The sequence below is a fragment of the Lagopus leucura genome, unplaced genomic scaffold (assembly GCF_019238085.1).
Source record: "Lagopus leucura isolate 7727_CA_CO unplaced genomic scaffold, USGS_WTPT01 Super-Scaffold_100157, whole genome shotgun sequence".
NCBI classification, from domain to species: Eukaryota; Metazoa; Chordata; class Aves; order Galliformes; family Phasianidae; genus Lagopus; species Lagopus leucura.
The window spans coordinates 18,462,981-18,490,374 of record NW_024962334.1 but is presented as its reverse complement, the minus strand read 5'-3'; the positions used below and the strand labels follow the sequence as shown (position 1 = coordinate 18,490,374).

Here is a 27,394-nt window from a genome sequence, read left to right as displayed (position 1 = left end):
GGGACGCCCCAGCTTTTAAACCTGGGGCCTTTTTTTGTTGCTGCTTTTACAGTTCCCCTTTCTTTAACCTGGATTTCTACTGGCAATAATCCAAAGTCAACTTAAAGAAATAAGCAGAAGAACACCTCTATCTCTATCCCTACCCCCAACATCCCCACCACCCCAATAAAAAGGCTTTTGGAAGCAACACTGAAAAGTAATGCTTTCATAATCTAGGTGTAATTTATAGCACCATCTCTAAATGACAACCTCGACAAGTGCAGAGAGGAGAAATGCTTGACAAGAATGATAGTGCTAACAAAATCATGGCACTGATGAGTACACAGTCCAAAGCTTAATTCACACCAGCCCACTTGTTCGATTTTGCAGCTAATCATTCCTGCTCTCCATGAATGGCAACACTGATGCACAGGTGCACTGTGTGTTGGTAGAAAGCAGCATGAACAGCAGCACATTCTGGCAATTAATACTTTTGGCTCTGGTTACACAAAAAAATTGAAGTCTATATTCCACTTGCCATTTGTGACATTTAATAACAGGATTACCCCATACAGGGTAGCATTTTATTGACAAGTTTGATGTCAGAGCACTTTGGTTTGATGCATGAGCAGCTGAGTCAGGAAGTAGAGCTGCCACAGACACAAGGTTACCTTGATAGCTACTCACTGCAGCTGTAAGGGCCTTCAGACCACTTCTGGATTGCCTTGGCTACAGCAAGCTCCAACAACACTGAGACCACCTCCAAATATTAAAATAAAAAACAAATAACAAGATGCTGGCACCAGGCAAAGGAGAGTACTGTCAGAATGAAGCCAGAAAAACAGCTCTCAATCTGATGTAAACCCTGTTCAAACAAGTAATCCTAAAGAAACTACAGGTGTTGCAGCATGACACCAAATTATTTAATATAACTACAGCAATCAGGTAGAACATTTTGTGCCAGAATGTGACCAGCCACCAGTTTGAAGAACACTGTGTGCACTAGGATAAGAGCTGACCACGAACTTTCCAGGAATGAGATCATCTTTTTGCATTTCCAACCAAGTATCTAAACAGAACATGGGTGCAGACAAAAAAGATTATGGGAGTACATTTTAAGGTAAGAGATGCAGTGACCTGGAATGTTATCTCAGCCAATGTAGACAACGACTTAAATTCAGATACTTCCATAACAACATCCATTGAGCTCAGTGTTGACCCTCCCTTTGTGGTCCCTTGCAACTTAAAGGATTCAGGGATCCTAATAACCCACGATTCAGTGAGCACCATTTAAAGGAGAGGCAGCTGACATACTTCCCCAAGATCAGAAAACAGGGCATAAAGCCAAACCCCATGGCTTTTCAATCTTTTCAATGCCCGTTCCAGGCAAAGCACAGGCCAGGCCTGCCTTCAGAAGATTCAAAAATTGCTTCCCAGAGGCAGCAAGCAACTTATGAAGATGTAATCCTAGGCCTGAAACTTTGTATGCAAATAGCCTCAGAAGAGCTGGAAGCAATAACCATGCCAAAGAGTTTAAGTTCTTACAGCTCCAGCCTAGAGAAGGTGCAAGACCTTGGGTGAGAAGAGATGACAGACTAGCAAGCACCACCACCAGATTCCTGCAAGCACTGCTGTCCAACAAGTGCTGCTTGGGGTGTCTAGCTAATCTTTCACAATGGGCTGGGGGCCTTTTTTCTGAGCTGAAGCAGAATTCTGAGGTTAGTTCACAACTAAACCCCATAAGGCGATACAGAAGTTACTTCTACAGAAATATTATTTCTCCGTGAAACTTGAAGCCTCAGATAGTTCTGCTTGGTTGAGAGCTCACAGAAGTGGCATAGCTGACAGTTCATTAGATACACTGCTTAGACATTTAAAAATCAGCCCACGGGGAAAGAGTTTCTGTGCCTGAGGACTAGGAAGTGGTAACATCCACTTAGAAGATTCCTACCAAAAATCGGGCTCGTATTCACCTAAATGAGGATTACACTTCAGAGGGAAGACCATTTGAGTTTTCCTGCTGGACTGGAGATGGAATGAGCCCAGTCAACCAGATGCTTAAAAATAACAATCAGCTGACATTGAAGTTGTATCAATTCCCTGGTAAACTTATTTTCCCCAGTTCCTGGAGGAGCCACACAGAAGTAGGTGGTTGGGTGCACATACGTACAGAAAAATGCAGGACAGAAGAGTTGCAATTGTGCCTTCTGGGACAACTGCATGCTCGTGGTGCAGTATGAAAATCAGCAACTCAGCACACAGACTCCAGCAACAGTCCTATCTAAAAAAGCCATACAATGACACACATTTAAGGAAAAACATAAGAAAATATTTCTAGTACTGAAATAGAATGGAAAACCGTGCTCTCACATCTTTTTTCATTGTCGGTTATGACACAAAGACGGGCTGCTTCTTCACCTTGAAGGCAGGAAGTTTCATTCAAACATGTCCAGAGGCCACAGAAATGATCCAAGGGATGGAACACCTTTCCTACAATGACAGGCTGAAAGACCTGGGGCTGTTCAGCCTGGAGAAGAGAAGGCTTTTGGTATCTGAAGGGGAGCTACAGGAAAGAAGAGGACAGACTCTCTAGCAGGGTCTGTTGTCATAGGACAAGGCAAAATGGCTTCAAACTAAAGGAGTGTCAACCACTTCCAAGAATCTTCTTCTGAAGAAAAAATTGAAGAGTTAGGAAGCTCAAACATAACTAAAAACTATGAACTAAAAGTCACTAGAACTAATCTGATTTTCCTTCTCATCGCATCCACAAATGCAATTTCATCATTATAACAGAGCCAATACTTGCCTTCAATAAACAACTGCCTACTCTTCCCCAAACTGAAGACTGTGATCAAGCATAGCCTGCCTGTACTATAAATAGTTATCTACAAGAGCTTTGGCACAGTCACATCTGAGCAAGAATTAGCAGTAGGCTTTAAAGAGATTGGAAAATTTCCTTCTGTACACCTTGAAGTACACATGGAGTTGAATTTTACAACTTTTTCCAAACAGAAACATTAATACTGCTGTATCAGTTAGGAAACGGTAGCCTAGGCCTTTTATAACCCTTAGGCTACAACATCTTAGAGGACTGAGAATGCAAGTTGGAAATCTTTTTACTTACGTGTTAGGAGTCCTGCAGCCCTTCACACAAAACATACTGGACACCTCAAGCTGCTAACAGATAGATTATACATTTGAATTGCTATTTAACAACTAATTCTTTTATCGCCAAGTAGACCAATGTGCTTTTAGGATAATACAGTCATGCTTATCTCCTGCAAAGTCTTAACGCAAAGAAATACACTGATGAGTCATAAAGACTGCATACTCAGCTAATTTTTTGGATATCTGCTTCTCTCATTTTTCAAGTATTGTGATAATAACACCCCTAGGATATTACTCTCAAAACCTGTTTGACTACTGTAGTAAATATTCAAGACTATATTCAACAATACTCGATTAAATACTCAAGTTAATTCGTATAACTGTACTACAGGCCCCCTTTGGTTGTCCACTGCTGCTGTGCTCATCTTCATGCAAAAAAAAAAGAAAACCACAAAACAAATTAGGCTCACCAAAACCATGTATGCTTTTACCTGCCAGCAGCTAGCAACAGTATAATCACTAGAAACTCTCTTGAAAGAGGTGCATACAAACACATGATGAAAACTATACTGTAAGCACAGGGAAAAAGTAGCATCACTTGATAGTCAGCAATAACCGTAACAATGGAGACTAATTTACCAGATAGAAATAGCACAGAGGGTTCGTTGCAACTAAAAAAGAGCAGTAATACATCAGTGGCTCTACAAGCATGTAATATATAGCCAGTAAAATACTGAAGGATCAACACAACTAAAAACATGTCCCATGTCCTGAGGTGCCCTGTTGAAGACAAAGATAAAAGCAGCAAATGCATGAATGAGTAAGCATTGCTGTAGGACCATGAAAAGAACAATAAAAAGTTCAGAGTTGGTACTGAAATCAATGCAAAAAGAAACCAAGCAGGGATATTTTATTACTAATCGAGAAAATACAGTGGTGAACAATTGAGCCCACCCACTCACAGCGACTTCATGAGGTCAATAACCCTTTCTAAAGTAGAAGATAACACCACAAATTACTTTTGTGCATCTTTCTAAGAGCAGAGATGGGCAATGGACCAATTCCAGTATAACAAGAAATTAAATCCAGCACCCAGAGCAGAAGTTTAATATACAGAATCAATCAAATAAGAATATTTTGTGTGCATTTTCATGCTGTAAAAGTCACTCTCTAGTAAAATATTGCCAGAAAAAGCAAAAACAAAAAAAAATCCTGTTCTATACTGCAGTTATTGTTCCAGAAAAAAAGAAGTTACAGGAATTATAGAGGAATTGTAAGCATCCAAACAGCAAGGAGCACACAGTGATCTTGCACTATGCAAGACAGAAGCATTCTCAATGGCCAGCGTCACAGAATGTATCTGCATGCGCCCTTTAAACATTTCATGTGAAACATGGGAGCAGCAGTAGGTTTCTGAAGACACTTGGAAGATAACAGTCACTTAACACAGATACAGAATTCCTTAGCAAGTCTCTCTATGGATAATTCCAACTTTGAGTTAACCACGCTGCCTCTCTGCTGATGCATGGTGGGGCTCAAGCTCTACACCTTGTCCTCCTTCCTTGCCAGCGCCCAAATGCAATGAGGGCCTGCTGAAGGACTGCAGGCTTTCAACCACCAGCACCTGAAACACAGGAGCATGCCAATAAGAATCAGCACACCGACCTTTCTCTACAACCACATTGCACCACGCAGGCTTTTTATTTTTCCCCCCACCTCCCCCTCCTTTTCTCTGCTAATGAGAAAAAGCAATTTTATTTGGTATTTTCCAGTAAGGAATGCAACAGGTGCTAAGAGCTGAATGGAACCCACATCTGTTCCCCTGAGATGGCAGGCCCTGCCCGATCACATTTTACAATACATATTTTACATGCACAGATTGCCCAGAATCTGAGGAATGCAGCCCATACCGCTGGGAGACTGTAAAAAAGCATAAGGAATCCATGGGCTTTCCTGCAGCAGGGATATGGAATGCCTGCCTGGTTCACACAGCATTACGATCATAGCAGTCCCTGACAGCAGTCAGTGTGATTAAACCCAGTAGCACTCCTGTCCTGGCCAGAAAGACGGCCGTTTACATGTCACACTTGTAAACCTTGAATCCTTCTAGTTCTGCACAGCACAGAAGCTCATTCGCCCACTTAACTTGACCATGAAGGTGGAAAGATAAGAATTAGGGCTGTTTTCTGAAGGGATTAAGATGGGCTAACAACTGAAATTGGGCCACCCTCTTCCCAGGCTTAGTGAAGTTTGGATGTCCAAGAATGTCTGTGAGCTGCTGATGTGTGAATAATGGCTGCTGTGTTTGCCTACACAGTCACTGTGCGACAGCCTGACGGATGGCTTTGTAACAAGCTCTGGGGTCCGTGAAGCGAGGAGGATGGCATATCCCAAACAAAACTGGATGCTGTCTGGCCTGGCTGAGCAGGGAGGTGTCTCCCATCCACCACGTGAGAAGCCACATTCCTTCAACTGCCTTTAGCAAGTTGCAGGGCATTGCCACATTTATATGCACCACACAGATAATGCACTCGAAATGCTTTGAGGCTGATATGAATAGGAACTATTCTTCCCTTTAATTAGCATTTTTGCTAGATGAACACTGCAAAGTGCCAAGCTGTGGAATGCTATTAGGAGTTCGACTGGATAGACAGTTGACTGCCAGAACACAGCCCAAACTGGAAGATTTCATTTTCCATGTATGAGTCATTCACATTACTTGAATGAAAATAACAACTATCACAAAATGATCGCTCTGTCAAAGGTCAAAGACTATGTGCCACACAAACCCTGGAAAGTCATACATAAATTCATCTGCACTCTAGGCAACTGTACAATGTTCTTTGGCTGGTGACTAGTACTTTAACCACTAGCCACCAAAAAAAGGCATTAGAGTTAGTGCACCTCTAAAAAGATGGTTTAGCATTAAAATATCCAGACTGTTTTTCCAAAGCCAAACAGCTGATCTTGTCTATGTTCAAAAAAAAAAAAAAAACACAAACAAACACCAGACAACTAAATCAGTCATGGATGATCACTAAACCATTTACAAGCATATTTCAAATTTATTTATCCAGAACCTCACTGTAAGTTCTCAAAAGTAGCAAAAAATATGCATCCAGAGAAGTAACAAAGACATTAAAGTTACAGTGTCTGAGTGTTGGTGTTCTTATACTATCAGATGACTTCCCACTTAAATAGACATTATGGATTTCTAAAAAAAAAAAAAAAAAAAAAAGTAATAATAATAAAAAATAGAAAAACATTGGCTTGTTTCCTAGCAACAGCTCAGCTAAAATGACTTAACATTTCCACTCAATCAAATGTAAATTTGACTATGTTATCCCTTAAATGTTGATTATAACAACCCTTTTCAAATGCAAATTCAATGTGTAAAGTGAATGTAAACGTTGACAAAGCTGATAGGAAAATCTCCTGATTAACATCATTTGCATGTACACAGCAACATTATTACAAACCTTAAAAAGACAGAGGGAATTGAGAATTGGTTAGAGAATCACTTTTTTCCTCATCTCCTTCTTTCCCACTTCAAGACTAAAACAGATACAAACATAGAGCCTTTTGGACTACATGCAATATACCCACTGTTCAAAAGTGCAAAGCATCAGCTGTATCTGAATTACATACATTGTTTTGAGAAATACTGTTTCATTTTTCAGCCATAGAACTTGCTGGCTGTAGAAAAATACATACAGCACTGGGGAGAGAGTAATGTTCATAATACCATATGGGCTACAAGTTCTCTTGCCTCTTCTAGCAGCAACTGTAGCATAAAAAACAAACAAAAAGACAACTGAAGGTAGGGGTGAATTGAACTTAAATCACTTCCTTTCAAAGTCTGGAAGTTTGTTCTTGGTACTGAGATTCAACTTCGGGATTCAAACACATTCAGGTATGCATTCATTACAGACGAGGTAATTTTTGCATAAGACAGAAGAGGCTTAAATGGGAACACTTCAGTTTTTCTTCTAGTGCAGCATTCCACAATATGAGTATTAAAATATATAGTTCTACAATATGCACACTACATCAGGCTGATTTGCTGCTACTTAACCAAAAGTCAGCAGGAAGCTGAGAACAGATGCACTGCACCTTCAGCACATTAGAAGAACTCAGAATTAACACCTTCAATTGAGAGCATTTTCTAGCAGAAAACATTATCCTTCCTTTGTAATCATCTCCATAAAGACACAGGCTCAAACACTAGATTTATATCCACAGGCATAAAGCAGACTTGTAGTTGGCAATAAGCCAGATTTGTTTCTTATAGCGATGTACCTTGATAGCTCACAGTGACACAAATGTGCTACTCCAGCACATTTACAACGTAATGACTTGCACAGCATCAACTACATCAGTGCAAAGCAGATAATTTAGCACACAGCACCATAAAACACTGTAAAACAGCTAATATGCTCCTAAGAAAAGCAGAAGCACTTTCTTCATCCACTGAAGATTTTTAATACAGTTATTGCAAGCCTTTTGAGGATTATCTCCTCTATCCCAGCTTGGAGTTAATACTTTTTGAAAGGCACAATCCCTTCTCTGCAGCCTCAGCCCGCAAACTTCAGTAATATCAGATCCTGAACGCTGATATGGAAGACTTCACAGCAAACAGCACAACACAACAGATGAGTAACTAAGAAGAACAATTAGTCAAAATGTTTATATCAGTATCAAACAAATCATCCCCTTCTCAGAAAGCCAAACCCACTTCAAAACCATGGATCTGGGACAGAGCCAACTTTGAAACCATGAGCTGGGAAGGGAAGGAAACTCAGGATGACATGCAACACCACTTCATCCTCCCATGCCATTCCTATTTGCTTCCCCACTTTGTACAGAGTTCTTACGTGTGCCAACTATTGGCCACAGTACGATTTCAGAGATACAGCCTGCATCTGGAGAAACATCCTGAATCAGACAGGAGATGATAGCAAAGCGGGGGGGGGCAGAAAGAGGTCTGGAACTTATTGTGTTAATCCTTCATCCTTACGCTGCATGCTTGGTGCTCCATTCAAATCTACCTTTTGGGAGGAGAAAAAGAGTAATGCAGCCTTTTCTTTTTGATGTTATTTCTGTTTGAAATTATTCCAGAAACCTTTATAGTACAGTACAGACACATGAAAATTCTATTATCCCCTTATTAATAAATATATTCAAGCTAATTTCACAGCCTGAGAGGTTGCTCAAAATTATTTACTGCACAGAAAATACTTCATTTGACTTCATGGGCAATATGCTTAAACACACAGCACAATGCTTTTTTAATCTCATGACTCTCTCTAAATGATTAACAACCAGATAGTCCCAACATTTCAGTCCGAATCCCGCAGATGATACGATGAACCATTTTCCAGTTATAGCCAATGAAACTAAGGAAAACCAATTCAACTGAAAGACTTACATCATTAAGTGTAAGATTTGCCATTAAATATATCAGCAATGGGCAGATACAACAGATCCACGCTGAAGCACAGCTGGGCATCAGTAATGATCAGTTGACTGGACTTGCACCTGAAGATCACAATCCAAATTTGCCAGTTCATATCCACTACCGTGACTGGAATTGATTTGGAATTAAAATAAATGACTCACATGCAATCTGCTAAGTTTCTGGAGAAAAGGCACATTTACAAGTAACATGAGAAACATTTGCTACAGAACAAAAATATGTAAACAAAACACAGGAAGGACATGAACAAAAAGTTACTCTATACCATATGGAGTACCATTGCCAACAATGCTCCAGTTACAAAGATTTTGAACAACTGAAACTCATAAATCAGCAGAAGTTAGTCAAATGCAGACAAGAAACCAACCAACAACCTGTACTTCAGTACGGATACCTCATCTAAAGAAAGAGCCTCACAGGAATTGCTCAGCCTTGGCTGAGGTGCTGCAGAGACTCCTAAAAACAAGGAGTGCAGCTATTCAAACTGCATGATGCACCACGACCCTGGTGTAGAGAAAACAACCATTCCTTAAATTAACCAGCAGCTCAACTTTCAAGAAAAAAGTGTTTTATTTCAAATAAAGCACACCTGAAGTTCACAACTGTGTATGTAACTACCTTTCGCATACGCTTCGCATGAGCATTCGATTCAGTGTACTCACAATGATGACATATGTCAAAGTTCATTTGGAAAAGATTTTTTCACCACTTGTAACACTCTTACAGACCCAAGCATGTGGAGTTCAACATTTCACCATGAATTTTACACACAACTGAGGAGAAAACAAAATGGGGTAAGCTGGACACAATGAAATAGGCGAGAGAAAATGGTACAAAGAAGGATGAGAAAAACTAACCCAGGTTTAAACAAAAATTTGAGTAAGATTAGCAAACGTGACAGACACTAGTTTTTAAACACTTTATATTCCTAATAAGAGGTTATCTCAATAGACAGATTTTTAAAATAGAGGTTCAAATGCTTCTAAACGTGACTGTGAGACACAGCTGTCTGGACAGCTGATCCAGAGGATCCCATTCAGCTCTGCACAGAAGGACCAAGTAAACGAACACGAGGATTAAAAACACAGCAATGCAAAAGTAGCGCAGGGTAGGGGAGCAGCAAAATCAGAAAGAAAAAAAAAAGGAGGAAAAGCAAAATAAACGACTGCAAAAATATTACTCTAAGTCCTCAGTGAAGCATAGAATAAAACAGTTCAGTTGCAAGCAGCTTGACAGTCAGAAGAATCCAAACAAAAACTTGTTCTCATCTCACAAGGGAATACAACCAGGGCAGCATACCTCTCACCCTACTCTCCTGATGCTGGGGCAGCACTCACCTGTAACACAACCTACCAGTCACAGGAAACCTTCTTCTGGCTCTCAGATATTCACATCTGCGTGAAAGAACTGACACAGAGAGGGGAGGGGCAGAACTGGAGTTTATATAAAACTCTCTTGCAACCACACGCACACTACATGACCCTGGCAAGCACTTTAATCTTTTATCTTGCAGGCAAACCTCTCCAGATTTAGAAGAAAATAAAAAGAAAGAAAAGGAAAACCACACACCTGTGAATGAATGAACACAAACAGTGCAATGACCTAGAAATACCACCCTGCCTCACAGTGTGTGAGACCTCAGTCGCCCTCCATCTCTACAGAGGGCAGGAGTTGCAGGAGGGGGGAAGGCGGAAGAAAAAATAAATAGCAGCAGTCTTCACGGCAGTGTCAGGCTCCACAAGCAGGCCGCAGGCCAGACCACAGTATGGTTTATGATTCATAGAGAAAAAACTACTTTCACAGGCTGTGATTTCTGCCCTAGCTTCTTTCATGGGCAGTGGTTTTGGTAGATAAATTGTATCTGAATTAAGAAGCGCCTTCTGTAAGCACCCCAGATCAGCCTTCTACCACTGGCATGCTCCTTTCCAGCTCACAGCTGCACACCCCAAGTGGCTTTGGAGAAACACCACCACATCAGCATCCTTTGCAAGGCAAGTATCAGCAAGTGTTATCACAAAGGATGCGATAACAGACCAACTGCTCATCAACACCACTGTGATCCTCAGTAGCTTCGCAACACTGCTGCTGTGTAGCCATGGAGTTACTTCCCCCACAGCAGCCTGTACAGTGCTGTGCCCTGCACTTACAGCTAGGACAAAGTTGCCATTACTGATGTTTTGGCTACTGCTGAGCAGAGCACAGCATCAAGACTTGCTTCAACTCCCCTAGAACCAGTAGGCTGGGAAGGAGACACCGCCAGGGCAGCAGGTCTAATCCAAATGTATCTTTTGCCATCCTCCTCCTTTGAGGAGAGGGACTTCAGCTGCTCATCAGGGCAAAACTGCCACAGTCACTGAGGATCCTGACACTCTTAACTCATCTGTCCCACTAGGACATACAGACAGTGGCAAATGTGACCCTTTCTTGCTGCATCAGACCCCATTTACTCAAATTTCCTCAGTTTTCAAAGAACTGAGAGGAGACAAAGAGTGTGGGGAAAAAAAGGAAAAGACAGGAAAAAGATTTGCTAACTACAAGGAACTCTTACAATCCCAGTCCCACCACTGCTTAACATTTTATTCCTCAATTTTCTCCTCATCCAGTTGTTCTGTTTCTGCAAAGACAATCTGGCAGCAGCACATTCTTTTATTCAATACAAAGTCAAATATAATCCGAGATCATTAAAAAGCAATAAAGCACTCCTTCAACAGCTAAAACAATAGCAACAGAGTCAGCAACAGCACTCTTGCTGATCTGGAGTCTCTCTCTGTCCCTCACTTTCTTAGGACCGTTTTGGGCATATTCTTGTTTCAGGCATACACACAAAGAGGATCAATAGAAAAAAGAAAGGAAAAAATATATAATAGAAAATGCAGAAGAAGAAAAATATAAATATAGCAACTAGTAAGTAATCCTTAAGCACTTAATAAGCACTGGGTTTGGAAACGGCCTCACAGACACTGCTCTGAAAAATAAGGCTCATAGACAGAGTTTAAAAATCATACTTGGCTGCTGAAATAAATACTTATGGTTCACCTCACCTGTCCACATATTTTGACCATTTAAGATTTTCTCCTTCAGAATCAATTGAGCTAACTACTAAAATCTCAACAGCACACAGAAACAGATTGTTTTCACACAGAAAAACAAGATAAAGTTACGGTAAACATATGTTAAAAAAAGAAACAATCAGAAAAACAAAGTAGCCATATACTCCACTAAGTAAAATCCATTTTGAATTCCACGATGAAAGGGAATTCAGACTTCAGTTTCCCACCCAAAGTATTTATTTACATGCAGCATGTTCACATTCAGAGAAAGGAAAAGATCCTTTTTGCATATGTCACTCATCTTTATTTATGCATAGGCTTAGTTATGAGCCTACATCACCTGATACAAATACTGGCATCTTCTTAGTGGAGAAGTCACCCACGTACAATCCAGAGTCATCAGAGGTCTCCTAAAGCCCTTGTTTTCACAGCCCTGCTGCCCACCACCAGCTGCTTCCACCTCCCTTGAATTCATTCTCTCAGTCACTAGGCAGAGACAAGCGGCCCTTGCAGTAACTTCTACATACAGAAAAGGCACATTACCAAGCATCAATGTTTATTACTGCCATCAATTTATCTGTAATTTTAACATTGCTATCAACCAATACCTTGCACTTCAGCAGGAAAACTACGTTCACTTGCTGTCTTTCATTACACAGTATTCCCTTCCCCCTTTCACCTAAATCAATGTGGAAATTCATGCACCAGACCAATACCTGAAACAGCGTTTTCATCTCCACAGGAACATGGTCTCATACTGGAAACCTCAGAATTCATATTTTCATCCATTTTATTACTACTTGAAAGATTCAGTAGAAAACAAAATAACAAAACCAAAACAAACATTTTAAACAAAGCATAGATAGGATAAGATAGGAGAGCTTTAAGTTAAAAAAAAAAAAAAGTAACCCCACAGGAAGCAACACTCAACACCACCACACAGTTCCAGCATCTTCCTTCTATCTCTTTTACTGTATTACTCCCAAAGTAAAAGTTCAAGACCTGTTACAATACTTAAACCTGTCATGAATAGGAGATTAGATGGCAAAGCAAATGAAAATCTTTCAGTACTCTAGATCTATTAACACTGCATCAGCAAATAAATTGGATGTTATTCCACCTGATTTGCAAAGTGCCTTCCTATTTTCTTCAATCCTCAGACAAAATCCACAACAGCAAATTTGGTTCTCTGTTATTTTAACACTGTAACATGATGGAAAATGCAACAATGACAGCACGGTAACAAAATCCCAGGCTGCAGCCCAGTGAGGGTCTACTCAAATGCAACAGACACGGACAAAGAAAAGAATCTGCCTACCTTCAAAAGGCCTCATGTACACAGGGATCTTCAGATGAGATACCTCACCTACCAACCCTTACACGAGGTCTGGAAAAGGGTGGATCCTGGCTCCAGCCCTTTCATCACTCAGGCACATTGCATTGCTTGCACCTGAGCTCATTTGTGTTGGCCCTGCCTACTACCAAGTGCTCAATCACCAGACTCAGCACTTCTGCTGCAGTTACATAGAGTTAGAAATACACAAATTCCACTCTACAGTGTATTTGATAAGTAGATTAATCTCTGTAGTCCATATATACAACAGCAGCGCTCTGGCCATCTCTCACAGGCAGTACTTCATCTAGGTAACTTCAGTTGGCTGAAGCAGTTTGAAATGAGAAGAAACATACAGGACTAAATCTTTGTTTCACATCAACTAACTCCAAAGCTGTACCAAGACAAGAAATTATGATGTTGAAAGTAATGCAGAAGTTTCTATTTAGTGGCAAAGCATTGGTGATTTTTAGAAGTCATCTTCAACATTCATTTCTATAGGAATGCTGGATGTACGCAGAAAAATTTCATTCCAAACACCATGGACTCAGAATCAGCTACACAGTGCAGTGTGGGTAAGCCAAGTTTAGGAAACAGGGAGCACTGTTTTCCCTTTTTCTAAATCCACTTCAAGATGGTAACACTGACACCACAAATACACATCAGTGAAAAAAAGATTGCGTATATTAAAAATGTTTGCTCCTCAACAGAAGGCCTCTACGAGCTACTCCCCCAAAAACAAAACCTGATGAAAGTCAGCTGGCCATACATAGGCACGTGCTCAGCACAAGACCCATGGAATGCAAAATGCATCGGAACATCTTCATTCTCAGCAAACATCCACAATCGATCCTCAAATTCAAGCCCCTAACAAACAAAAAAATAGTACGAGTTGCTATTCCATTTATCTAATGCCTCAAACTGGGGCCGCACTGTGGTTATCTGAGTGCTTGAATACAACCGATGAATATACACTGAGTAGCCAGTCTTATTACTACTGTGTCTTTGTGACAGGCGTTTCCCTGTTCTCCTCCAATCAAGATATCTACTAAGAAGTCTGTGCACAAGCCAGCAACTACGTTATTCAAGCCTTTCTGGTAAGGTCACGTCACTGTTACTGGATGTCTTTCATATTACAACACACCCTAAGCAACAAAACAGCTAAACGAGTTGCTGGTATATTACTATGTACACCAAACAGCTAGTAAATGGAATGATCAGGAAAACTTTTATAAGTGATGTGAAGTCCTCACATCTCTTTCACAGCACAGAAATAACCCTGTGCTCTCTCTGCAGTCTCCCCATTCACATCCATGGAGGATGGAGTGGCTTTTAACTAAATCTACCTCTCACTACTGCATCTTCTCTTTTCCCAGGTCACCTGATTGGAAGAGCTACCACGTTTGGTTTATTTGTCAGTTTAAATATTTTCTGCACGTTTACCATGTAAGAATCAATCAAGTTTGTTTAACTAAGCCATATACATCCATTTCAAAAAGCAGACCATACTGAAAGCAGGCGCTGCAGAAGGTACTGCCATTTTCAAGAGAATGAATAAATAACTCAGCAGTCCCTAAGTACAAACCCCTCTAGAAATGTATTTACAGTGACTACACAAGAGCTAAAATACTCCTCTACCATCAAGAGGAATCATCAATTCTCCCTTTCCAAAGTAAACACAGAGAGTTATCTACGGATATATGACAGTTCAAGCACTACGAAGTGCTATTGCAGTTGTGCAAAAGAAAACAGCCCAGGCTGCAGCCAAGTGAGGATCTGCTCAAATGCAGCAGCCATGGACAAAGAAACAGAAGAAAAAAAAAACTTCTTATCTTCAGAAAGCCTCAGGTTCACAGGGATCTCCAGAGAGACACCCTTCCCTTCCCCCTACCAACCCTAAATGAGGCCTGCAAAGTGGTGGATCCTGGCTCCACTCCTGGTCACTCAGGAGCATTACTTGCATCTGAGCTCCCCTAGGTTGGCCCTGCCTTCCCACCAGGTGCTCAATCACCGATTCAAACCGTGACTCAGCATTTCCACTACATCTTTCACAAACTGCTTTCATTCCTTGCTTCAACTTCAAATTTATCCTTCTTTATACCTTGTTATGCTCTGCTTCTTTGCTTTTTTTCTAGCAAAGAGTGTGTGAAACATCAGAAAAGAGATGTTAGGCATCAGAAAAGAGTCAAGCCAATACATGCTGACTGGTTTCCCTTTAACTTCAAAACTTGGGATTTCAGCATTAGTCCTTCAGCTTGAGAGATGAATATGACACACTTGGTGAAGACAGAAAAGGAACCTTCTGTGCTTAGAGGGTTCAAGTACACACACAGGGTTCTTATCAGTACAAGTAAACTGTATCATACTATTATACTTGTGTAAGCATTCTGTTCCTAAGCTGTACTTGCACCAGAGTATAAAAAAATAAATAAATCAGAACAGTGAGCATTCACAAGAAAAGAAAGCTTTGAGATTTTACACGATGGAGTGGTTCTGTGGTTCCAGAACAGAGGAGCAGCAGCTGTGACAGAACAGCTCCCACTCCAATGGAGAAAAATAAACTACTCACCTGCAGAACAGCAGGAGAGCACAGACAGGCTGGAGATTTTCTGAAAAGCAGTATAGAAGGGCAAGCAACTTCTCATCTGCCTAAAAATCCTAAATCACGTACCTACCAATCCTAGCACAAAATACTTGCATGCCTTTCTTTGTGGATTTTTATTACACACAGGGCAAAACACTTTGTGTCACCAATAACCAAAATCTGTGGTCTGTGTTTATGTGTACTGGAACAACTGCTCCTCTTAAGCTGATCACTGCCTGAACAGATTTTCACTCGCAGGCAGCAATACGTAGGTGTGGGATTCATCATCCTTTTCCCTCCACCTGTCAGAGCTTCACAGATGAAAAGAAAGGTGGCAGGGAAGGAGTGGAGTTGAATCTTCCTAGTTTAGGAAACAAAGCCAGGAAATTAACTGGAAAAAAAAAAGCGTAAAGGTCTGCCTTTGTTCCATGTGACAACACACAGATGAGGTTTTTCAAATTTTATTTTAAATTTCATGCTACCCACCAGTATGCAGCTTTTTTGTTGATGTTGATGTGAAAGGATGACTTATCCCACACAACTGTCTTCCCAAAATGCAGGTACAGGAAGGTTTTTTTTCTTCTTACCTCTGCAGATTACTATCCTCTGTCAATACTGCCAACAACAAACTAAACAGGTGGGCAGTTTCAACCACCTCTCTCCAGCTCTCACTCTTCATCAAAACATCTAGTTGGTCTTCAGTAAGAATTAATATTTTAAAATTACAACTGCAAAAAGATCAACATTATTATTATCCCTAATCATTGATGTAACAAGTCTAATAGAACAAAATGACTGCAGAATAAACATTGTGCTACCACAACACATAAGTTAGCAGCACTGCCTAAAGAACTCAGTTCCATGTCACAGTTCTAGCCACACACCACACAAAGATGCAAATAAATACTCACATGCCTCAAACATTTATGCACACCTGCTGCTACAGAACATGAATAACCAAAATGAGTGTCTGAGCTCAGTTTCAGGCCTAGCAATACGAAAACTGCTCTAGAGCTAAAATCCACCAGGTAAAGGTGGCTCAAAAGTAATTTCTTCTAAAAAGTTAATATTAAAATACAAGAATGCAATCAAAATTATCCACACAAGGTAAGAGCAACAAATACTTCTTCCCCATCCTGAGCATCCAGTTACCATCTCACAATGTAACAAGCTGTGCTTATGGGCTCTTAATACTTAACCCCAGCCCTGGAAGCTGGCTCAGTGAGCCATTACAAGTCCTTGGCATGTAACTATGCTCCAGATCACTATGTCCGATGCAGACTTTATTTCCCACCCTGAATCTGGTCTAAAAAGAGCCCTGGTAATTGCCTCAAGACAGCTGTCAGCAAAAATAGGTTGTTTGCTCTGTTCTGAAAACAAAATCTCACCAAAATTGCCAGTGAAAAAGAGATCATTTTGGATAGCTGAAATGAGAAGATATTACATCCAGATAACTGGCTCTCTGGATAGCTGCCCTAGGACAGGGAACAATAGCTGGAATTACACTGTTTAGCATAAATGCCAAAGATAAAAAGCATGAGGATTGACACAGGCACAGCATCTACATTTCTCACCTACAGTAGCATTTATGTGGCTCAGGATGACCCAGTCAAGTTAAGAAATGTTCTGATATGTAAGGAAGCTGAAGTATTACTGATGCTAGCACTGTCTGGGAAAAGTTCTAAGCACACGCAGAAAGCCTCCCTAAGGTACAGAGAGGTCCACAGTACTCTGCATTGAAATGATTAATCTCTGGCTTGAGAACACCAACAGCATACTCCTGAGTTACCTCCTGTGCTCTCACAGCTGTGTAGATGTTCTGCTGCCCTTCCACAAATCCATCTTATTAGTTAACTCACTAAACAAGTCAAGTTCTTGTAACATGGCCTAAATGAATCTGTGGGGGAAAGGAGTTCTTCGGCAGTTTATATAGATCTCTACAGCATTTACTTATGCATCCCCCTCTGTTCTCATCTTAAAAAGCTCGTATAATGAAGCCATAAAACTTGCTCCGCAGACATCCCAGGAACTTAATGGGATAAACAGAAAAAAACCTCCCTTGCCCAAACTGAAATAGAGATGAGTGGTTTATTCATGTATTTATTGCAGAACTAGGACCTTAACAGCTCACAGAGCATCCAGGTGACCCAGTGCAACAACCAACGATGCCTGAGAGGTAGCAGACACTCCTCTACCAGTTACAGGAGCTGCAACACTGCTCCAACAGATTGTTACAAAAAGAGGTAAGCTTTTTGGTCTCCCCACAAGTCTGTCACTAAATTTACTAGAATCTAAGTCAGCACTTTCACCAAACACAAAAGGAAACATGAATAACGGGCAGATCCTCAATAATTTGGTAACTGGGAGTACACAAGCATCTGAAGTCTTCACCAAGCCCTGAAGTGAACTCCCGTATCAACCACACGTGTGCTGATGAAAGCACACAAAACGATACAAACACACAAAGCTTGCTGTTAGCAAGAAGGAGGGAGTGATGACATAGGGTTTTGTTCATGGAATGCTACAGCCATCCAGCGCACCATGGGGCTAAGTTCACATTCACATACCCATGCTAGTTTCAGATAGCAGTGAAATTGCATCTCTGGTGTCCTAAATGCATCACCTCCAAATTCTGCGTTACAGCTCCATTTACAGTTCCTGCCTGGGTAACTCCTAGAAAGGAAGATGACTACAGTACACGATACTGAAGACATGATACTTTACAGCTACCTGCTTCCACAGCACACAGATATCCAGCAGCTCTATTTTCTTTCAGCCAATATTTACGATTTGATGATTTTTTTCATGAAATTCAAATTTTCATGAGAACAGAAACATTTGCAGACCTGTCAAGTTAGCCCTGGGGAAAAAGAAAGAAAAAAGTGGGGGGAACCTTAGAAGTGTCCAAATACTTCCTAAATTAAAAAACAAACAAACAACAACAAGCAAAACAACAAAAAACATTCAGATGGAGCAGTTTTAGAAACAGCGATGTTTCAGAATGAAAGTGCTCATCTTTTTACAAAAATATCATAAATAAAACCTTTTTGATTCAAGCTTGGCTTCAAACCTCACTGCTTTTTCCCCCACTTTTCCCCCTAACTGATAAAATCTATTTAAACTCATGAATTCTATTTCCACTTCATCCTTTGAACCACAGAACGGAACATTAGTAAGATGTAACACCTGTATTTCAGTCAATTTACTCGTTAATGTATTATGTTACCTTAAACAGAACTCAACAGTAATAATATACTCCAATTTGAGTACACATCAGAGACACAAACAGCACTGCAGTCTCCTTGGTGAAGAAATCCATTCCTTTTCTTTATCACCGCACATAGTTAAGAAGGAAAGTCCTAAGAACGTGAGCTAAACAATGCAAAAACCATAATCAAAGAAAACCATCAAACCAGAATATTACTTCAGCCTCTCAAAACTAAAGGAATGTACAATAAATAAAGCACTTGGAATTGTCTTGCTGTAGAATTAAAAACTGAATAACAGGACAGGTTGCTTAAGTTTAATTGTGAATTATTATTCACAGACCCTTAAAACCAAGGATCTTTTTTGTTAATTGCAGCTAATTTAACAAATATATTGTTTAATTAACACTAAAAATCTTTGTCTCTGCTTTCTCAAAGTGTATATAGCTGCTATCTACTTAGATTTTTATCATTCAATTTTTGAATTACTGGTGTTTACTAAACACAAATAAAATTAGTACTCAGTGAAACACAGCTTGTACAAGAAAAAAAAAAAGCACATTCAGAAGAAATACAAGAAATACATTTAAAGCAGCTGGCCTCCAGTGCTTATTTGTTTTGCATGGAAGTATTCTGCAGCTTGACATAAAATATTTCTGATTACTTGCTTATGTTTGCACTGTATCATATAGGAGGAAGGAATGGTAGAAGAATTTGCCTCTGAATTAGACAGGCATGTTCCCTCATCTTTTGGCATCACTTCTTCATTTAATTATTTTATTACTCGCATCCTTGACTCTTCACATTCTCCAGGAAAAGATGAAGTAGACAAAGAAAATAATTCATTAAGTATCTACCTGGTTACTTAACATTTGTCATAAGGACTTAGAAGGACTGATTAGTCACAGAAACTTTCTCTCACACCCTGAAGAGCAGACACAGTAATCACTATACATTTTCTTCCAAAGACAAGCATGCTTTGCACCAGCAAAGCGTAACACAAGCATTGCAAGTTACCTGGTATTTCTTCAGCTTGTTTTATTAGCTGATTCATATTTAATCGTATCTGTCATTGTACAAGATGAGCAGAATGAAAGCTGCCAGTACACAGCCGAGCAATAGACCTCACCCAAAGCCACTCAAGTAGGCAAAGAAAATACTCCCAATAGCTTCATACAAAGCCTTCAGCCTTAAAAAGGAAAAATGTGTTTGTAACACATTACCAGATGTTTGTTTTCAGCCCTTTCTTCCAATAATATATACAACCGAAACTTTAGGGTACACGTTAGCCTCTCTATGTAACTGGTAACCTCAGAACAGGACTGTATTTTATGTCAAGAAGTATCAAAAAATCATATTTTAGTTGAAGCTTAATGGCAATTCCATTTAGCTCCATGTGATCAATTTAATTTGGACTTAGTTACCAATATTGCATTTAACATTTTATCACAATTTCAATTCAAACCCAAGCAGCAACGGAAATCAGATCTAGAAATGGAAAAGAATTCCCAAATCTGTTATTCTCAAGATTACAAGCAGGGAAAAAACTGCTGATCAGAACCACTGGTCACAGAAGGCTTTACTTAAGATAGAAACAATTCCCTGAAATAAAACGCCTTTTCTCACCAGACCAACTTGCAAAGCAAATAGGCAACATCCTGGGAACATGCGTGCCTCCACACTGCTGGGAAATGCATTTTCCATAAAGAACAAAAAATCATGGACAGATCTGGACAGAAGATTAAATTAAGGTAAACATGGCTACAATTAGGTTTCTCTAGTTGCTTTCTATGAACAATAATTGGTACTACTGCTGAGGTAAGTGAGTAATTGTTCGCTTATTTTGCAAGGCCATATAATTACACATTAGGTAGCACGATGGAGAGTACAAGGTGTGTGTCCCTCAGCTTCCAAGTACTGGACAAAGCACCCCACATACTACTCTACCTGATTTCCTCAGAAGGACTGCTGCTCAGCCACAAACATTCCCTCATGCCCCAAAGAGCACACATGACAGCAGCCACTTGGTATTTTCTCCCAAAGACTATCCCATACAGTTGGTGTATCACTTACTGCATAAAAAGCCTCAGGATAAGATCTACCACTTCTTCAAAACAGCAACTCCCAACTTCAAATGTTAATTTACACATTAGGCAAAATGCTAAAAAGGAGTTGTGTGAAATAACCACCCAAATCACGTTCACGCACTTCTGAAGAGTTGTCGCAGGATTCATCCTACTGCTGGGGAACTGGTCAACTTTGACGAGAAGCACCACTGCTCTCAGCTTTGACAGCAGAAGCTGGTATATTTATACCTCAGCAGAAGCTACTCAACAGAACTTCTTATGAAGTTATGATGACATGTACCTACAGTGAATCATGTCAGTTTGTGTGACTATCTGTGCAGGTGGGTGGATTCTTCCTTCCATCAAGATCTACTGACCATTTCAGTGCAACACAATTAACAGCCTTCAACTCCATTAACCACAGAATGGCTTAGGGTAGAACCTTCAAGACCGCCTAATTCCAACCCCCTGCCATGGACAGGGCTGGCACCCTTCAGATCAGGATGCCCAGGGCCCCATCCAACCTGGCCTTGAGCACCTCTGAGATGAACATGCACTGCTTCTCTGGGCAGGCTATTCCAGTGACCGCTTTATGTTCAGACACTCAGTTCATTCACATTCATTCCCTCAGCGCTTCTCAGGAGAAGAAATGCTGTCCAGAGCCATACAGATGCACAGGTGAGCATATAGCACGCTAGTCCTTAACGTGGAACAAGTGAACACATACCAGCTCATACAAACAACCACCTCACCTCCACATATGATTAAAAATACCTACCTATAAATCCAAACTACTTTTTTCTTTTTAATTACGTTGTCAAAATCTGATGAAGTGATTCAGCTCACTTTAGTGATGAGTTTAGTCAGAATAAACTTTAAATGAAGAACTAGCTTCCAGGATCTAGCGGGTGGCATCCCTGCTCATGGCAGCAGAGTTGGAACCCATGACCTTTAAAGTCCTTTTCAATCCAAGCCATTCTGTGATTGCACAATCGTTTGTATGTATGCATACATGATCTAAAGGATGCAGCTCAGCTACAGGCAGACTGATGATAAATCAAATCACAGATGAAATAAAACCAAAAACCAAAGCATTTTGTTCCCATCCTAGCAACATCAGAGAAGTAAACCAGCAACCTGCAAGAGGACAGAGCAATGAAAAACCAAGAGTCAGGGTGACTGCCTATTAAGGCAGACAAACAGGCCCCTTCTTGGCACACTTGCTGAGGAGGTGGCAGCACTTCAGACTGCATGGACAGTACGCTGGTAGAAAAAGCTCCCAGAGAAGCATCATAAAAATTAGTAATCAATGGTTTTGAATCAATGTCCGCTTCTAGCTGTGAGCCATATAAAATGCAAATAGAGCACTTTTATAGTCAGTGCTGCTGCAGAGTTACAGGAGTTCCTTTTGCAGACATTCTCACTGCAGAGGACACTGTTAGGGCCTCTGGGAAGTCCCAAGAGCTATGCTCCCAAATTAGCTTAACTATTTTCAGTGCAACAGAATACATAAATGTAATAATTAAACGAAAAAGTAGAGACCAAAGCCAATCTGCTGATGGGTCGTCAGCACCATCTCAAATTTGAATGTTTCATCCAACATGCCCAATTCCCCCAGTCTACCAGCATAAATCTTTTTTTTCAATGTAGTGGTCATTTATCAGGTGGTCCATAAGATGTTAGTAAGAGAAAACAAACACACACACACAAAGTCCCATAACTGCACAATGAACTACTTCATTATCATGTCATTATTCATGAATGCTATGTTACAAGTAAGGAAAGGAACAGTAGAAACTAAATACATTCTGACCTTGGAATGCCATGAGCCTTTACAGTAAGTTGAGCTTTATTGGCAAGGCTGATGGAAAAGATCCCTGGGTAAGTACTTGTTCCCATCTTTTCAGAGACAACATAGCTCGAAAAATGACCAACTTCTCACCAGCACTCCACTGACAGAGCTCCCATTCCACTGCATCCATTGCAGCAACTGAGACTACATGCAGAGACCACCAGGAGTCCACACTATCACACTATGGATGGTGTCCCACAGAGCTGTTCAAAGCATCAGGCTTGTTATCTGCAGTGTGACACCATTTGCCTTGTAAGCTCTCACTTCAGTTTAAAGTTACAATGGAAAATAATTGAGTTTCCTTTATTTTCGCAGCACACCTCGAACATCCCAAGCAACCTATGTTTTACATGGTATGTTACATGGTATGTATGCCAGAAGCTGCAGTTAACTATTAACACGGCAAATTTTGGTGCACATCTCTTGCCCTGCGTGACAGAAAACACTGGACTCCATCTGCACCAGACTTACAGAGAAAGGAGGTGCAACACAAGCTCCTATTTGGAGGTTTGCTTCTTCACTCCAAGAAAAAACATTAATCACATTCTGGAAGAATCTGCACCTGGTGAGTTTGGGGCTCTGATCCTTCAGGCTGCTCCAGGAGCCCACCACATGCACCAACTCGTGTAGCTGAGGCCTGGAGGTGAGAACTGAGATCCACTTTGGCATAATAGGTGCAACTCCCTACTAATTTGTCAAGCATTTGATGAAGTTGAGCAACACAACCTACCTGCATTATCTATGCTTGAGCAGGTTGCCTTTACCTTATTGCCACGTGGAGAGGAAATGTTAAAGCACATTTGTGCTATTTTCCACTGGTTTGCACCCCATCAGTTGCACACATGACATCACATGGGCAAAGCTTCAGCTCTCTGTAGTCCAAGCAGTGGCAAACATGTTAAATGCAGGTGTACACACTGAAAGTGTACTGCTTTCTTGAGACAGGAAAATAAGCAGCAAACATCACATACACGATGATTAAGGAACTGCAACATTTCAGCATGAAGTTACCCTCTGTGCAGAGGAGCCAGAGAGCTGCTGACCCCAGATTACAGGCCACGTGGGCTGGTCTCTATCTGTCCTGACACCCCACAGGCTGTAGCACCTCTGGGCTGATAACCACTGGAGGGATGCAAGATGACTTGCCAGCTTTCAGTTTGGTCTCTGTTTCTCCTGAGCTTTTCTGTTGCAATGCACAATGCAGGAAAAGCTCGGCAACTGAGATTCAGCAGAAAACCCCCAAAGCCAGAGCAGTATCACAACTCACAGCACGCCGAGTCATAAATTAGAGCGTTGTGGTGTGTGGTTTTGTTACCTCATGCTCAACACGATGGTAATTACGAGCCGCACACCTCCCATCTCCCTGACCCACAGCATTGCATGAAGGTAATGCTACACTTGCGATTTAAGCTTCTCTAATTTTTCAGTCGTTCAGGCCTGCTTATTGAAATTAGTCTGAAGCGTGCACCATCAGCTCCATCATTTTGTAGCAGCACGTTATTTTGTTACGCTGCCACTGCATCACAGCAGCCTGCAGCCCACTGGTGCTTAAAACTTCTGTATTTTCTGCCCCGATTTTAGAAGCAGCAGCCCCGTTTGGAGCAGCTCGAACACTGCAGCTTCTCTATAAACGAAGAAACGTGAGAAAGCCCGGGAAGTCGCCTGAAACTCCAGGCAACACCTGCCGGGGCCGAGCCGCCGGCAGCCGACCGGAGCGGCGGGGAGACACTCCGCGAGCGCCCGGCCCGGCGCCGCGCTCCACGCGGGCACGCCTAGGGCCTAGCGGCGGCCCGCAGAAAGTTGGCGTGAACGGCCGTCGCGCAGCGCCGCGCCGCACCGCACCGCCCCCTCCCCTCAGCACCGCCCGCACAGCCGAGGGGCGGCCCGGCGGCCCCTGCGCACGCTCCTTCCCTCCCTCCCCGCCGCCCGCCCACGAGGCACCCTCCTCGCCGGGAAGGCACTGACGAGTCATCGCCCCGCCGCCCGCAGGCCCCGCCGGCTCGCCGGGACGGGGACGGAGCCGCGGGGAGAGAGCGGGGCGAGCCTACAGGTGACGGCTCGGGCTCCACCGAGCGGACGGCGCGAAGCCGCGGCTCGGCCCCGGGAGTTCCGCCGTTCCACGCCCCCCCGCCCGCAGCCGTCCCCCCCGGCGCCTCCCGCGCGGTCGAGCTGCGGCGGGCGAGCCGTGCTCCGCCACACCTAGCAACAGCGCTGACAGGACGCAGCGCGGCGGCGGGAGGAGAAGGAAGCGGAATGGCTGCCGCCGCGGCGGCTCCCTCCCTCCCCGGAGCCCTGACAGCCGGAGCCGGGGCGGAAGCAGCAGGCGGCGCGCTGCGCCCGTCCTCCTCCTCCTTCTCCTCCTCCGGGTCTCCGCGCTCCCCGCTGCCGACGCCAACTAACTCCCTTCGCTGCGCCCAGCGGGCTGCACGCGCCCACACCCACGGCGCGGCCGCCTCCCGCGGCCGCCCTCCACGTCGCCCCGCGGGACCGCTCCGCGCCCGCCCGCTCCCAGCGGCGGTGGCGGCCGCCGCCCCCCGGCTCCCGCCGCACCTTGTGCCGCCGCACACGCGGCCGTGCCCTGCCCTGCCCCGGGCGCTCACCAATGTGGTTGTCCTCGATGTGCTCGATGAGCTCCGCCAGGGTCGGGAAGTGCAGCCCGCAGCCCCCGAACCTGCAGGCGTTGGAGAAGAAGGAGGCGGCGGCGATGCCTGTCATGGTGTTACATCGAGATCCCCCCGCCGTGCCGTGCCTGCTCTGCCAGGGCCGGCGGCGGCGGGGCGGGGAGAGGCGGGGGCAGGGGGGGAACGGGACGGAGCGAGAGATGGGGAGAGAGCGAGGTGGGGGTGGGGAGAGGAGAAGGAGGTGGCGGCGGCGGCGTCGGGAGCGGCGGAGGGGAGGGCCGGGCTGGGTGGGGGGAGATGAGGCAGCCGCAGCTGGGAGGAGGGACCAGCGCCGCTCCGTAACAGCTGTGCAGGGCACCGCGCTCCGCGCCCGCCGCTGGGCCGGGGGTGGGGGGGGGGTTACGGCCGCCGCCGCTGCCGGGGACACCCGCCCGGGCTCAACGCGGGGGCGGCGGAAGCGACGGCACGGAGCCGAGGGCGCGCTCGGCCGCCAACTTTCCCCCCTCGGGGGGCGCCGAGGTGAGGGAACGGGCTGCAGCGGGGCGCTCCGCACACAGCCGCCGCCTCAGCCGCATCGGAAAGCGCAAGGAGCCTTCGGCCGGGGTCACGCAGCCGGGTGGCTGAGGGGAGGCGAGGCCGCGGGAACCGGCGCTCACCTGCGCGGGGCCTGGGGCACCTGCCAGGCCTCGGCGGGCAGCGAGGTGCCCGGGGGCAGCGCTGGAACGTCACGGCGCTGCACGGCCCGCGGGCTCGGAGAGTGTAGGGGGACCGCACCGCGCTCCTGAAACCTATTTTGACTTTGTCTCCAGAAAGCTATTCAGCGGAGAGGCTGGCTGATTAATTGATTTTAATGAAGGTCTCCCTAGGCTCAAATTCACAGACAGCTTTATTTAAAATAAAAAGGAAAAAAAAAAAAAAATGAGTGTGTTTTTTAGGAAAGCTTTTTTTTTTTTTTTTTTTGCCCCACTCCAGTTCTGTTATCATCTTTATCTATATTTATACAGCCCTATAATGTTATTAATTACTTGGAGCAACAGTGTGACTAAAAAAAAAGCCTCAAAATCTGCATAGAGCTCTGTTGATTGTATAGATATAAATAATTGCACTGATCCTGCTGACAGTTAACAACCTCAGACTGTTCTCAGCACTATAAAATTAGGCGTACATATAGGAAGAAATAGAACCCACATTTGTTTTGTTAACTGTATTGCAGGTGGGGATGTTCCTGATGCTGCAGTAGCTGAAGAGTAGCTGAACCTGAAAATGCAGTAGTATGGTCAGTGTACGGAAAATGAGCATTTGCCCACTCCCAAACAACACAAAAGTGTGAATAATCATCCTGGTTTAACTTAACAGTGTCCTACGTATCACAGAGCCTGTCAGTGGTGGTGACAAAATAAGCATTGTCCTTTAAGTTGGGTTAGTCATTTTCTTTTACGTTCATTTTTTTTCACATACTTTTACATACATTTTATGATATTTCCTCTCTTCTAAATGTATTTTTCTTAATGTTTTCTCTTAGTACAAATGCAACCACTATTGAAAAACCACCACATTGAAAAAAACACTTTTACTTCAATCATAGAGTTTGCAAGCAAAGTTTGTAGATAGACTTTGAACCACGGAACTGCTAACAATATGGAACCACTTTTAGGGGGTGAGGGTGGAAATAGGTGGCAGATATACAGTGGTCCTCAGAACGTTTTCAGGGTTGAGGGCTGCAGCGAAAATGCTAGCTGACAGCTTGAACCCAGTGATTGAGCACCTGGTAGGAAGGCAGGGCCAATCCAGGAGAGCTCAGGTGCAAGCAATGCATTTGAGTGACTGGAAAGGCTAGAGCCAGGATCCACCCCTTCCCAGACCTCATTTAAGGGTTGGCAGGGAAGGGAAGGGTATCTTTTTGGAGATCCTTGTGTACCTGAGGCTTTTTGAGGGTATGTAGTTTTTTTCCTTTTATTTCTGTGTTTGCTGCTGTTGTAGCTGAGTGTTGTAGCAATCTGGGATCTTGCTGCTGTTATTGTGGTGCTTTCCATTGTGTTATGAGGGCAAACTATGGCCTAGAGCACTGGGGAATGGGTGCTGTTAGGCATTTTGTGTATGTGTGTTTTTGTTGGGGGGG

General features: G+C 43.1%; 1 protein-coding gene and 1 long non-coding RNA gene across 2 annotated transcripts in view; one reads left to right on the top strand and one right to left on the bottom strand.

Annotated features, from left to right (window-relative positions):
- JAZF1 (JAZF zinc finger 1) overlaps positions 1-25,436 on the bottom strand; it is a 172,712-nt gene extending 147,276 nt beyond the window's left edge. Inside the window, exon 1 of the mRNA XM_042889197.1 lies at positions 25,255-25,436. Coding sequence (XP_042745131.1) covers positions 25,255-25,369 — 115 coding nt within the window. The 5' untranslated portion in view covers positions 25,370-25,436. The remainder of the gene's footprint in view (positions 1-25,254) is intronic.
- A 1,374-nt stretch (positions 25,437-26,810) lies between these two features.
- Positions 26,811-27,394, top strand: part of LOC122189738 — a 32,918-nt gene continuing 32,334 nt past the window's right edge. The window contains exon 1 of the long non-coding RNA XR_006181951.1: positions 26,811-27,209. This is a non-coding gene — a long non-coding RNA (uncharacterized LOC122189738). The remainder of the gene's footprint in view (positions 27,210-27,394) is intronic.